A 12904-nucleotide genomic window follows, 5' to 3' on the forward strand; every position below is an offset into this window, starting at 1 on the left:
GTTGTGAAAAAAGTGAAAATTCAATTTATGTGATTGATCTTAGAAAGGATGCTTATGATAAAGAAAGAAATAAAAAAAAAAGAAAAAGAAAAAGTGTGAATGGTTGTGAAAAAGAAAAAGAAAAATTAAAGGTTTGGAAAGTGAGTTGAAGGAGAAAAATAAAGTATTAAAAGTGTCTTGGATTTTTAGAAAAGTGGAGTCACTGTAACGCTACTTGGGATATTTTATATTTAGTCACTTTTTAGCCAGATATTCTTCACCTACCAAAGAGCCTACATTACAACCAAAGATAAAGACCTTTCAGACTTTTGATGCTTAATCACATCTAGTAGAGGAGGGATTAGACTTTGAGCAAGCCTATGGTAAACTTTGCATGATGCATGATTTGAGTGTTATATACATTACCTTTATACACTTTGAGAGTGAGAGAAAGAACACTTCCCATCTTTGGAAGTTTGCCACATGTGAGCGCTTGAATTCAAGGTGTTCCACGAGTTTGTAATGTAAGTGCACTAATAAGCCTTGCTTGATTTGATTGCGTTAATACATGTTGAATCTATTCTTCCATCTTTTAAGGCAATGACGACGTCTAGTCCTTGTGCATTCTGTGCGTCTATTCTTGTGTCTTTATTGTATTGTTCGAGGACAAACAAAAAATGTAAGTTTGAGGGAGTTGATACGCTCGGATTTTGCACGGTTTTAAGGCCATTATTTGGTCCGTTTTTTATGTCAAAGTCACTTTACATGTCGATTATTTGCATATTTGATCTATTTTGATATTTTGACGTGTTTTGTGAGAAATATGCGTATTTGAGCTGAAAAAAGGAGTCAAAACGCAAAGTCTGAAAATCTGGAGTCCTGACGGTGACCAGCGACCATCGCAACGTTGTAGGGCGACTGCCGGCGCCCGGCGGTCAGAGCTATGTAGCGGCTCGCCTCGGAAACTCAGGCTTGGAATCAAGTCTCGTCCAGCGACCGTCGGAAGTCATGCGGCGGTCCGCGCCGAAAGGACAGAACCGACCAAGGTGCGGCTGCCCGCCGGAGAGAAAGGCGGCGAATCCGATTCGCCCTATATCTGCTCCAAGATTTACCATATTTTGAAGATTTTTTCCTTCTACAATGAGGATTGACTTTCTCCTATAAATAAGACCTCAAGCTTCATCAAATTAGAGATTGTTTTTGCAAAAATAATTCCCAGAGACTTTAAGCTAGAGTACGTCATTGTGCAAGGAGTTGGAAAAGGATTTCAAGAACATCAAGAACGACAAGGATATAACCTACGGGTTTTATTTGCTTTAGTTTTATACTCAAATTGTCTTCCCTTCAATCTATATGTTTAGCTTATTCCATTATGTATAACTAAACTCATAGGATTCTAGGGATGTGTTAGTAACGACTTTGGTTATACAATTCCAATTTTCTATTAAATATCCGTTTTGTTTTACTTTGTTTCTTCCCTAAGTATTCTTGATGCTACATTATTGAGTGACACAATTATGTATGATTTAATATAGTTTGCTTCAAAACTGTGAGAGAGTTCTAGCGAGTTAGATTCACTTAGTAGACGCTACAGTTAGCTTCCCTTAAAACGACACTGTTAATTGAGAGTGGGGACTTTTCAAGGGTCTTAAGAACTTTTTGGAGTTACGTGTTAGGATTGACAACCATAGTATTGTAATCAACGTTTGTATCGCATGAGCATAAGTTAGGTGACTCGTCCTATCAAAGTAATAATTGTGCTAGGATATTGTAGTTTGGAATTTGTATAACCATAACTGTGAACGCACATCCCTCGAATTCCCCTTATCTCTATCTTTTATCTCCGTGTTTTATTTGCATCTAGTTGTTATTTACTTTCACTTATTTTCTATTTTCAAAAGTTTTCAAAATTCTCTTGGTTCTCCAAATAGTAATAGAGTTTTAGTACAAGATAGCTGTGTTTGTCTTCCCCGTATTCGATATCCGGTACTGACCTTTAGGTATATTGTATATACTCTGTATACTTGCAGGTTTATTTAGTGGTAAAAAATAGTGCATCAATACTATTAATTATATAGAGTACTAAAATGTGAGTGAATGAGTGAAGAGAATGAGGAGTCTATTACCAAAAGTAGTACTCCATCTGTCTCAACTAAGTTGAGTCGTATTCCTATGTGAGATGACCAACTAATTTGAATCATTTCCTTCTTTAACAAAAAAAAAACATCCAATCACTCTTACTTTATTCTATCATTTACTTTACTCTCTCTTTATCATTTCAACTTTATTCCTCTCTCCTACTTTTCAATACAATTTCTTAACTTAGTTGGGACGAAAGCGATGGGGTTTGGTGCTCCTTGCTCAGCGGAAGACATGCATAAACAAACAAATCAGATCTACTGATCTATTTGACAGATTATGAGATTAATTAATCATATGTTAAATAATCAATTACATACAAGAACGCACATTAATTCATGCTTAAGGAATTTAAACCCTAATTCATGAATTCCTACGGTTTAGAATTACCGATCTGATTCTCCAAAGAATCAGACGATTGCTTGCTCTTTCTCCACGTGATGTTCTTCGTACTCAACCACGAATCTTCTAATCTGTATCCCGAACTAAGATAATAACCTTTGGGTGGTCAAAACTTGTCATCATCGAAAAGGGCTTGATTAGAAAGAAGACAGATTTTCAGTTCTGGAGAGAACTGAAAAACACGTTCAACCTGTAGAGAAGAGAACGAAATTTTCAATAAAATGAATTAATTTTTCTTCTGTCTAATCTCCTTTATATAGAGTTATGATGGGCCAAACCTTTTGGTCTTTTACTAATTAATTTGAGCCTCAATTTAATACAAGTCGAACAGAATATTATTATCAGCCACTACAGTAAAATAATATTGATTGTCCGTCCAATTCCAAATTACGAGTAATCCGAGCTTTTTCTCTTTAATTTATTATTTTCCGTGTTTAAGATATAAATATCTATTAATTAATTTAAGTCTGCTATTTGACTTTAATTAATTAATATTTTTTTCCAAGAGTTGTCTAGTTCAAAATCTTTATTTATTATTCTAGGATAAATTCCAATCGGCCGGGTTTCTGAATATTAAATTTTTTTTCGAACGCCCTCTTGAGGGTATTATCAAACTAGACTCACCCAGCACATGATTTCATTGCAATAATAATACTAGCACTTCTAGAAATTGATCACCACTACCCAAGATATCAGGATTCTTGGATTGCGGAAAATTCGCACCATTTGATAAATCAATGTAGTGCATAATCAATATCGTATGCTCAATGCTATATCAACAATGATTAAAAAATAACAATCACCGAGACCTCGTCTTACAATTAATAACAAGAAAAACTTATCTCAACCGTTACCTTCACGATATGTAGTTAAAGCCTATCCAGGTTGTGAAATTCTATTTCTCTTCTATAAAGGACCGACTGCGTCACCTTCTATGAACGTCGTTCATGACCAGTCTACAGAAGAATTAGACTTGTTTTGCTTCTTATACACTTAAATGTTTAAGAAACATCTTATAAATGCATAAACAATCACAAATGCGATAAATTACTTCTTCGCGCCTTGGATTAAAAGTGGATTGTAGAGCTTATTGTATACAAACAATTCTATCCATGCAACATGCTCGAAATATGCTTTTCAGTATATCAACCAAAACAGGAGGGAGTAGTAAGAGTTCCAATTAATGGGGAGACAAAAAACGGAATTAGTGCCAATTAATTAGGAACAAAGGGGGATAAGAATCACTCCCTCCGTCTGCGAAATGTTGTCCACATTTGTCCACATTTATATATTAGTTGTATAAAAAATGTGAGTGTAATGATTTAGTGGAAATTGAGGTCCATTTACCAAAAAATGAAAAAAAGCAAAGTGGACAACATTTCGCGGACGGACCAAAATGACAAAATTGGACAACATTTAATGGACAGAGGGAGTAGTTCCTTATAAAGTTTATTGTTCTATTGATAAGTCTTTAATTTTTTCGTGTCATGATGATCCAGAGAGGGCGTGAATGCAAGTATTCTTTGCATGACGACCTGTCGTATGGCTTGGCTATTGCGGTGCTTCTTTCTACAAATGAAAATAGTCGTGTTCTGAAGTACATAGATTTGGCATTGACATCGGAATACATGCTGTCAATAAATGCATTTTCTCATTGTGTTCATAGTTTTGTTAATAACGGGAGGCTAGATACCTTGGTATCGATTATGGAGAGATGCAACGTACATTCGTTTGACCAGCTATTCCTACATCTATTTGATTCGACAATCACCGATTAGGGTTCATTGTTGACCTCGAGTTTGTGGATGTTAGAAAATGGATCAGAATAAATCGTTATGCCTTCCTTGGCGGACGTGCAATTATATTGCAGATGTTGCAATGCAACTAGGTAATAGTGATTTAACTAATTATGCTCTTGAGTTCATGGCCAAATGGATTGCTCGGGGTGATGTAGCAAGGCCGCATGTTCTTCTTTCGGTCAATGAAGGACTAGTCCTCTCTGCCCTTGGAACTTCTGGTAGAGCATGAAATTCGCGACTTATAGATGGTTCACGGGTTGTTCTCAAAACGTTCCTTGCGCCAAAAGAGAGTTCCTAGTCCTGAATCTTATAATGGAAAAATATGTGGTCTTGCTAATTTAGGGAATTTACAAAAGGCATTCAGTACACAACATGAGTTCAAGATAGCTTATAAAAATTTTGACAGTGAAGATGAAGAAAAACTTTTTTGTCCATTCCATTCTTTAAATCCTATGGTCATTGCATTCTCGAAGAAAAGTTTCAGGACCTTGGATATGGTAAGTTCCTCTCTATAGATGCCTATAGTGCTTATCTTGTTTGCTAAGTGCTTTGGATGCATATACTCTAAATGATTCTCAAAGAGTAAATCAGTTGGATTGATATTGTTTCAAACGTCATTGACTTGTGTTAATCGATTTTATACATTTATGCTTGTTTATGAAGTTAGGGATCAAATTTCAAGCTTTATGGAAAATTGGTTTTCATAGGCTGAGTTAATTTCATTTGTTTTTGCATGGTTGCAATATAGTATAACCTTACTAATGTGATGTAAATGACTAAATTTTCTCGAGCTTGTGAATTTTTTTAGGCCGACCTGATCCTCCATGCATGTCTATTGGAATGTGTAGGCTAGTATGTACCCACTTTTTATTTCTTCCACTTATGGGAAAAAAGCCACCGAAGTTGGCGTGTTTATAAGTAAAAAATAAAATCTTCGTTGGCATTTTTATATTAATTTCTTATTAATAAAAAATAAAATCGATATTCTAGAACGCCATTCAGATTGGCATGTTTAATATTAAAACGTCGTGTTAGAGTGTTTAAACTTAAAACGACAATCATGTTGGCGTTTTTAGTGTAATTTGATATATAAAAATAAAATCATAAACGAAAACGTCATTTACAATGCCGTTTTCGTCATAAAAACGCCTTCCTAGATGGCGTGTTTCCCTTGAAATAGATATCAGTTCATTTTTTCCCCCAAATTCTGAACCCTACCCCTTTTACACTCCCCAAATGTGAAAAACCTTCTAACTGAGTGAAGCCCTTGCCCGGGTCGAATCTTTTGCTGAATTACAAGTTTGACGACAAGGTGGAATCTTTTGCTGAACGTTTAACGAATGGGTACAGAGATCCCGCCGGAACGTTCTTTTCGAATTATAGAGTATAGCATGGAATCATATATGTATGTTTCCAGGAATCATCATCATTATTATTACTAGTATCACACCTGTGCGATGCACAGATTAAATATTTTAAAATAATAATTTTAAATTATAGGTTATTTACAAAAAATTTAAAACATTATAAAAAATGTATATAATAACTATGAATTATACGGCTAAAACATATATATTAAACATGAAATAATTAAGAATGAATCATAAAAATTTGGAAAGCTTTGATTCATAATACATGAATGGAAATTATTTGAAATAACATCATTTCATTAAGTTCTTCGAAGAAAAAAAAAATAATCCATGTATCATGGAGTACTAAATAAAAATACTATTCCTATATTAGAATTAATTGAAAGTATAACATCTCACGAACTACTTTCTATACAAAAATTTCATAATTGTGAATAAATAAATTATACATCAATATTATTAGACTAATTCAAATTAACTTATTACTATTTTGTTATTAATTGACACACTTAATAACAACAAATTTTAAAAATTGACATGGAATAAATATAAAACAATAGCTAAATGATTCAGGCAATATTAAAGTAAAACTTAAAAAAGAATTAAAAAAGAATTAAGTTATAATATACTATTTAATTTATAAGAGCATTAATACTTCCATAACTCAACTTATATAGATATGTGGAAAAAAAATACTGATATAGTATAATTTTCTATCATGGGACAGAGGATAAGTAATAACGTCTTATATAAGTGATCCAAAAAGATGGTAATATATATTAGTGAAGGCTATCGCTTAGCCAAATATATAATGGACCAATAATATAGGCAAGCTTAAACTTAAAAGTCTAATAGCTCATCTTTATAACAAAAGGAATAACGGCAAGCTTAAACTTAAAAGCCTAATAGCTCATCTTTATAACAAAAGGAATAAACTACAGTTCATCAGACTAATATAATTATTGAAGAAGATTAGACCAAAAATATAAAGACCAATAATATGGGGAAGTCTAAACTTGATGAATAGCCTAATATCCAATCCACAATTAGTAGGACTATTAATAATATTATTATTGAAAAAGACTAAATATGAATATGCAAATTGGACAGGAGTATGCCAGCTGTGATGCTACACATAAATTTCACCATATCATCGGCCTTCGTCCACGCTGTGCCCCTCTACCTCATTCTCTGTCGTTGTGAAGATTAAAAAAAAAACAAATAAACAAAACAAAACACACAACCACAATGAAAATACAACAAATGATAAACATGAAATTGTACGAAAAAACGTCACTTCCTTAAGTATTGCACCAAAATTTTCGTGTAAACTTCACGAAAAAGTTGCTTGAATGCTAACGCCCTAAGCAAAAAAAATATGATTAATGATTTTATATAATTTGCATACAAACATAAAATAACTCATTAAACAACATACCGCACGGTAATGAAAAACACTATAACCCGATGGCATTGGTTATGGCTCCATGAGCAGTAGCTTCATAAACGTGGATGCAACGAACTTCGATAACAAAATAAATTGTGGAAGGCTCCAGATCATTGAGAAAGGTGAAGAATGATTCCATGATAACGACCTTTTTTCATAAGATATATGAACAAAAATATCAAACTTAAGTGTGAGGTAAGTAGGAATGTGTAGATAGTAAGTCTTCAATCGTCATATTTATAGATAAAAAATTAACCATGAGATGCTTTATAACTTCTCCAAATTAAAGTCATTAATTTGCACCTTTAAATGTGAATAATAAGTTTCAAAAACTGAATAATTAATTAAAAAATTGATTGATGGATGGAAACTATATACGGACACACATTAATTTTATAAGAGAATTTATTATTTTGATTTTTTATTCTATTCTCATAGAGAATTCATGATAGCAAATATGTAACGGTAAAATAATGATGAGAATTAATTTTTGGATATTAAATTGAGTGTTACAAAGAAATGAAATGTCATTTAATTAAAATAATTTTATATTACTCGATACTTATGAAATTAAAAGAGACTTAATCTTTTAATCTAAAATGGCAGATAGATGAGTTTTTGATTAAAATTTTTAACCTATGTAATACGCATATATACTTGTTTGGTTCTTAAATGAGAGTTAGTGATTTCCTATGTGCATAAAAATAATTTTGTACGTACATAAATTCTTTAATATATTGAAATAAATTAAGATACACACGCGGCGTGAAAATTATGTTAATTCATCAATATATACATGGTGGATTTCTATTTATTACTAACGCTTAACCCAATAAAAATTATTTCCCCACACAATAATGTGATTAGATTGTAACTGCCATTTTAAATTATCATAATTATTACTAATACAATTCTTAATTTTGAAAGAAGTTACAAATCCTATAATTATTATTAATACACTATATTGTTTAATACAAATATATTTTAAAAATATTCTAAATTAGTACTCAAAACACAACTTTTATATGATGAAGATGAAGATGTATAGATAGATTTTCATTTGTAATACCCAAAATGATATATGGACAAAGAAGATGCTTATTAATTATGATTCCCACATTTATCGGTTATTAAATAATTACTTATTGAATTATAAATGCAATATGCATTGATTATCATGCCCAATTATCAAATATTCAAATTAGTCCATAACTTATAAGTATTTCAGAATGAGGATAAAACTTATAAATATTTCAAAAGAAGGCCAAAACTCGCCTTTTATATATGTATAGATTATTCACAACAACTTCAAATCAAACAAGAGATTTAAATTCAAGATCCATAACCAACAGTGGTGCTTGGGAAAAAGGGGGAATGAATCACTTAGCACCAGAAGGATAGACACATGATGATGATACATCTGCAAATTGGTTAGAAACAGAGAGGGTCAGCATTTGAAGCATAGAAATCAATAAAAAAACAAATGCTAAGGTAGGTAATTACTAGGAGGATTAGAAGTGACAGTGACAGTCCCTCCATAATCACAGCTGGATGGGGCATTTCCCTGCTTCTGATAATAGCTATTCACAGCATAACTGCAGTGATCCTTAACAGTGTTAGGGTTATAGCAAGTCCCATTTTGATGAATTGCTGCACAATCAGCTCCATTTCCACAAGCATAGTCTATATTTTTCTGAAGAACACTGTCACTCACACCACTCTTGCAGACACAGTAACTTGCATCTGTACAGACAGATCAGGTAAGAAAACAGGCACCAATATTCAGACATTCTTGAATAAAACTCAACAAATCACTCCAAGAAATTTAGATAAGAAAAAAGGATAAAGATCAAAACTTTTCTCAAACCCAAATTTTCTTTTCTTCCTTTTCTCAGTTTAAGATATGCATTCTACCTCTTAGTACTAGAAAATTGCAAGAAAACAAGAACTTCACCTGAATAGAAATTTAGATAGGAAAAAAGGATAAAGATCAAAACTTTTCACAAACCCATTTTTATTTCTTCCTTTTCTCAGTTTAAAACAAGCATATTACTTGAAAATTGCAAGAAAACAAGAACTTCACCTGAATAGCCAGCCAAGGCTAAGATGAACACTAAACCAACCTTGAAAACAGTCATGATTAGATGAGTATCCTCAAGAAATTATGAGAAAAGGATGGCTTAACCTTCACAAGAGAGAGGGAAAAAGTGTAAACGAAAGAGTATATTGAGGGTATTGGAGATTTCTAGACAAGGGAGGTGAGTTTTACGTATGTATATACAGAAATTCGTATATCTGTTTCAACTTTATATAGAGTGATTACGGGGCTTAAAATATTTGCAGAGATGAATTGATATTTAACCGTAGTAATAAAATTGAGTTTGTATTGTATCACATGTGTAATGTGTTTCTGGTTTTCCATCCAATGGTCATTTATGCACGTGGGCTGTCCCGGTTCAACTTTGCTCAATCTAATGCTCTCGTCCGTCTCCTAAAAATATACTCTAGTCAAATTATTGTCATTTAAAAATAGATCAATTCTATTTAAGGCTCTCATATAAAGTGGGTACATTTTCCATTCCGATCACCTCTTTCTCTTACCTTACCAATTGTATATTAAAATCTATATCATTTCTGTCTATTTTTTAGGGTTGGAGGGAGTACATTACTCATACTCCCTCCATATATTATAAAATTTTATAAGTTGACACTGTTTAGATTATAAGAAATATAAAGAAAAGTGAATGAAGAAAGTTAGTCGAATGTATGTTCTATTTTTATATACTATTAATTTTATGATAATATTGTGAGTGTGATAAATTTAGTAAAATTTGAAATATGTTACTTAAAATATTGACATAATGAGTGTTACAAATATTTACGGATACATAAAAACAAAATTAGTTACAAATAATACAATGAAGAGCATTTATTTATATATAAAATAGACATTTATGTATAAAAGTAGACCGATGGAATAATCCATTCAAACTTTATACCCGTGGTTAATGATTCTTACCTTTTTTTTCTTTTTGGTTGAATTTTGGAAAATAGTTAGTTCATAAGTATACGTCGCTAATCTGTTGGTCAACTGATTCAATTATGAAATTTTTTTCTACATCTTTATCTATTGAAGTTGACGTGGCATCAGTATTTTAGATAATAGTATTCTCTTTACTTATATTCTTTGTATTTATAAATAGTTAGGATTTTTTTTATAACTATGTTTTGGCAAGATACAATAATCATTAATACTTTAATATTTGAAGTTGACGTGGCATCAGTATTTTAGATAGTAGTAGTTTGTATTTATAAATACATGTGTGATATGTTTTAAATTTATATAGAGAGTAGTATTTTGGATAGTAGTACGTAGTTTGTATTTATAAAAATACATGTGTGATGTGTTTTAAATTTATATAGAGACTAGTGTGATTCTGGGGGGTTTTAACTGATTTGCAGAGATGAATTGATTCTTAATCGTAATATATGGGAAAAAGTGGAAATGAAAGAGTGTATTGAGGGTAATTTGTATATCTGTTTCAACTTTATACGGAGTGCTTTTCGGGTTTTAACTGATTTCAGAGATGAATTGATTCTTAATCGTAATAATGACAACGAAGAACATTTATTTATATATAAAAATAGACCGATGGAATAATCCATTCGAACTTTATATCCGTGGTTAATGATTCTTACCTTTTTCCCATTTTGGTTGAATTTTGGAAAATTGTTAGTTCATAAGTATACTTCACTAATCCGTTGGACAATCAATTAAATTATAGAAATTATTTCTCCATCTTCATCTGAGGGAGTGTTATATTGCTAACTCAATGCTTAATTGTTAACTACAACCCAATAATAGCCATTAGATATTCAAATTAAAGACCTAGATCATCAACCATGAAATGTCAATACGATCAACAAAAAACGTCAATAAAACTATAGGATTAATTCTAATAAAAATCAATAGGGGTATTAATGTCAAGTTAGTTATAACTAACTTTTAAAAGAAATCCCAAAACTTTAAATTCATATAACATATATCAAATTAAAGATAATTTTATAGGGATTCCAACGATATACTACATGCAATATGTTCCGATGTCAAAATTTGAAAAAGAAAATTGAATATTTTTTTTGAATTTTTGTATTTTTTACGAACAGATTTATGTCAATACACCTTACATAATATGTCAATATTATGCTTGTAAAATGTCAATATGAAATTGTGTTGACATTATTATGTCTTCGTGTTGATGTATTTCATACACTGTATTGACATTATATTTCTAAACCCTAAATTTAATAATTGCTATTATCTTTTTAATATTAAAAAATGAAAAACGAAATTACACATGGCAAATTGTAGATCATAAGATTTCTAAAATCTTATGGTCTTAAATTAGTTATAGTTAGCAACTAAGGGATGAGTTAGCCATTGATCACTCCCCTCCTCATCTATTCTCCTCATCTATTGAAATTGACGTTGCATTTATATAATACAGTAGTAATCCCTTTACTTATATTATTTGTATTTATAAATAGTTAGGGTCTTTTTTATAGATGCAAGATACAATAATCATTACTTTGATATTTGAAGTTGACGTGACATCAGTATTTTAGATAGTAGAAGTTTGTATTTATAAATACATGTGCGATGTGTTTCAAATTTACATAGAGACCAGAGTGATTCTGGGGGTTTTAACTAATTTGCGCAGAGATGAATTGATTTTTATCGTAATACAATAGATAGAGAGGGGGGAAAAGTAGAAATCGGAATACGGAAGAGATCACCTCACCGTATACCGAGGGTCATTCGTATATCTGTTTCAACTTTATATGGAGTGATTTTGGGGTTTTAGCTGATTTGCAGAGATGAATTGATTCTTAATCGTAATAAATTTGAGTTTATACTGCATTGCATGTGTGATGTGTTTCTGGTTTTCAATCTAACGGTTATTTATGCATGTGGGCTCAATCCAATACTCTCATTCGTCTCTTAAAAACACTCTTGTCAAAACAAGAGATGAATTGATTCTTAATCGTAATAAATTTGAGTTTATACTGTATTGCATGTGTGATGTGTTTCTGGTTTTCCATCTAACGGTTATTTATGCATGTGGGCTCAATCCAATACTCTAACACTCTTGTCAAAACATTTTAGAATGTCGTTGAAAAATAGATCAATTCTATTTAAGGCTCTCATATAAAGCGGATTACATTTTTCACTAACAATGCTCCTATCACCTCTTTTTCTTACTTTATTAATTATACATTAAAATCTGTATCATTTATACTTATTTTGTAGGTGGTTGGAGGGGGTACGTTACTTTACTCCCTCCATGTACTACTATAAAATGTTATAAGTTGACACTGTTCAAATTTTAAGGAATACTCCCTCCGTCCTCAAATAGAAGTCCCGTTTTTTTCATTTTAGTCCGTCCGCGAATAGGAGTAACTCATTCGGTCATTCCACTCATATTTGATTTAAAACTAATATATATTAGTGAGACTCATATTCCACTAACTTTATTCAATCCACTTTACTTAATATTTGTTAAACCCCGTTTTACTAACAAATGAGACTCCTAATAGCGGACCGAAGGAGTATAAAAAAAATGAATGAAGAAAGTTAGTCAAATGTATGTTCTACTTTTATATAATATTAATTTTAATATTGTGAGTGTGAAAAAGTTTATATGTTACTTAAAATATTAACTTAACGAGTGCGACAAATATTGACAGATGAATAAAAGGAAAATTAG

At 31.5% G+C, this 12904-nt stretch overlaps 1 protein-coding gene and 1 pseudogene across 2 annotated transcripts; one reads left to right on the forward strand and one right to left on the reverse strand.

The window, feature by feature from the left end:
* The window catches only part of LOC125210568, a 59423-nt pseudogene extending 54392 nt beyond the window's left edge, over positions 1–5031 (forward strand).
* A 3354-nt stretch (positions 5032–8385) lies between these two features.
* LOC125213961 (PLASMODESMATA CALLOSE-BINDING PROTEIN 2-like) lies at positions 8386–9353 on the reverse strand. Of its 2 annotated transcripts, none has more exons than XM_048114783.1 (3): positions 9220–9353; positions 8640–8879; positions 8386–8556 (listed from the first exon to the last, which is right to left on the reverse strand). In XM_048114783.1, exons 1-3 carry the CDS (start codon positions 9272–9274, stop codon positions 8516–8518), a joined length of 336 nt encoding a protein of 111 aa, XP_047970740.1. In that variant the 5' UTR covers positions 9275–9353; the 3' UTR covers positions 8386–8515. The 2 variants fall into 2 exon arrangements, with proteins under 2 accessions (XP_047970740.1, XP_047970741.1); XM_048114784.1 differs by lacking the exon at positions 9220–9353 and adding an exon at positions 9145–9193.
* Between the last annotated feature and the right edge of the window lie 3551 nt (positions 9354–12904).

The sequence above is a fragment of the Salvia hispanica genome, chromosome 3 (genome assembly GCF_023119035.1).
Source record: "Salvia hispanica cultivar TCC Black 2014 chromosome 3, UniMelb_Shisp_WGS_1.0, whole genome shotgun sequence".
In the NCBI taxonomy this organism is placed as follows: domain Eukaryota; kingdom Viridiplantae; phylum Streptophyta; class Magnoliopsida; order Lamiales; family Lamiaceae; genus Salvia; species Salvia hispanica.

What these genes read in the sequence shown, in the direction of transcription:
- LOC125213961 (XM_048114783.1), bottom strand. Translation starts at nt 9,274, where the DNA reads ATGACTGTTTTCAAGGTTGGTTTAGTGTTCATCTTAGCCTTGGCTGGC. An exon ending in AGCCTTGGCTGGCTATTCAG is followed by an intron (nt 8,880 to 9,219) that starts GTGAAGTTCTTG and finishes CTGTCTGTACAG; the next exon opens with ATGCAAGTTACTGTGTCTGC. An exon ending in TGTCACTTCTAATCCTCCTA is followed by an intron (nt 8,557 to 8,639) that starts GTAATTACCTAC and finishes ACCAATTTGCAG; the next exon opens with ATGTATCATCATCATGTGTC.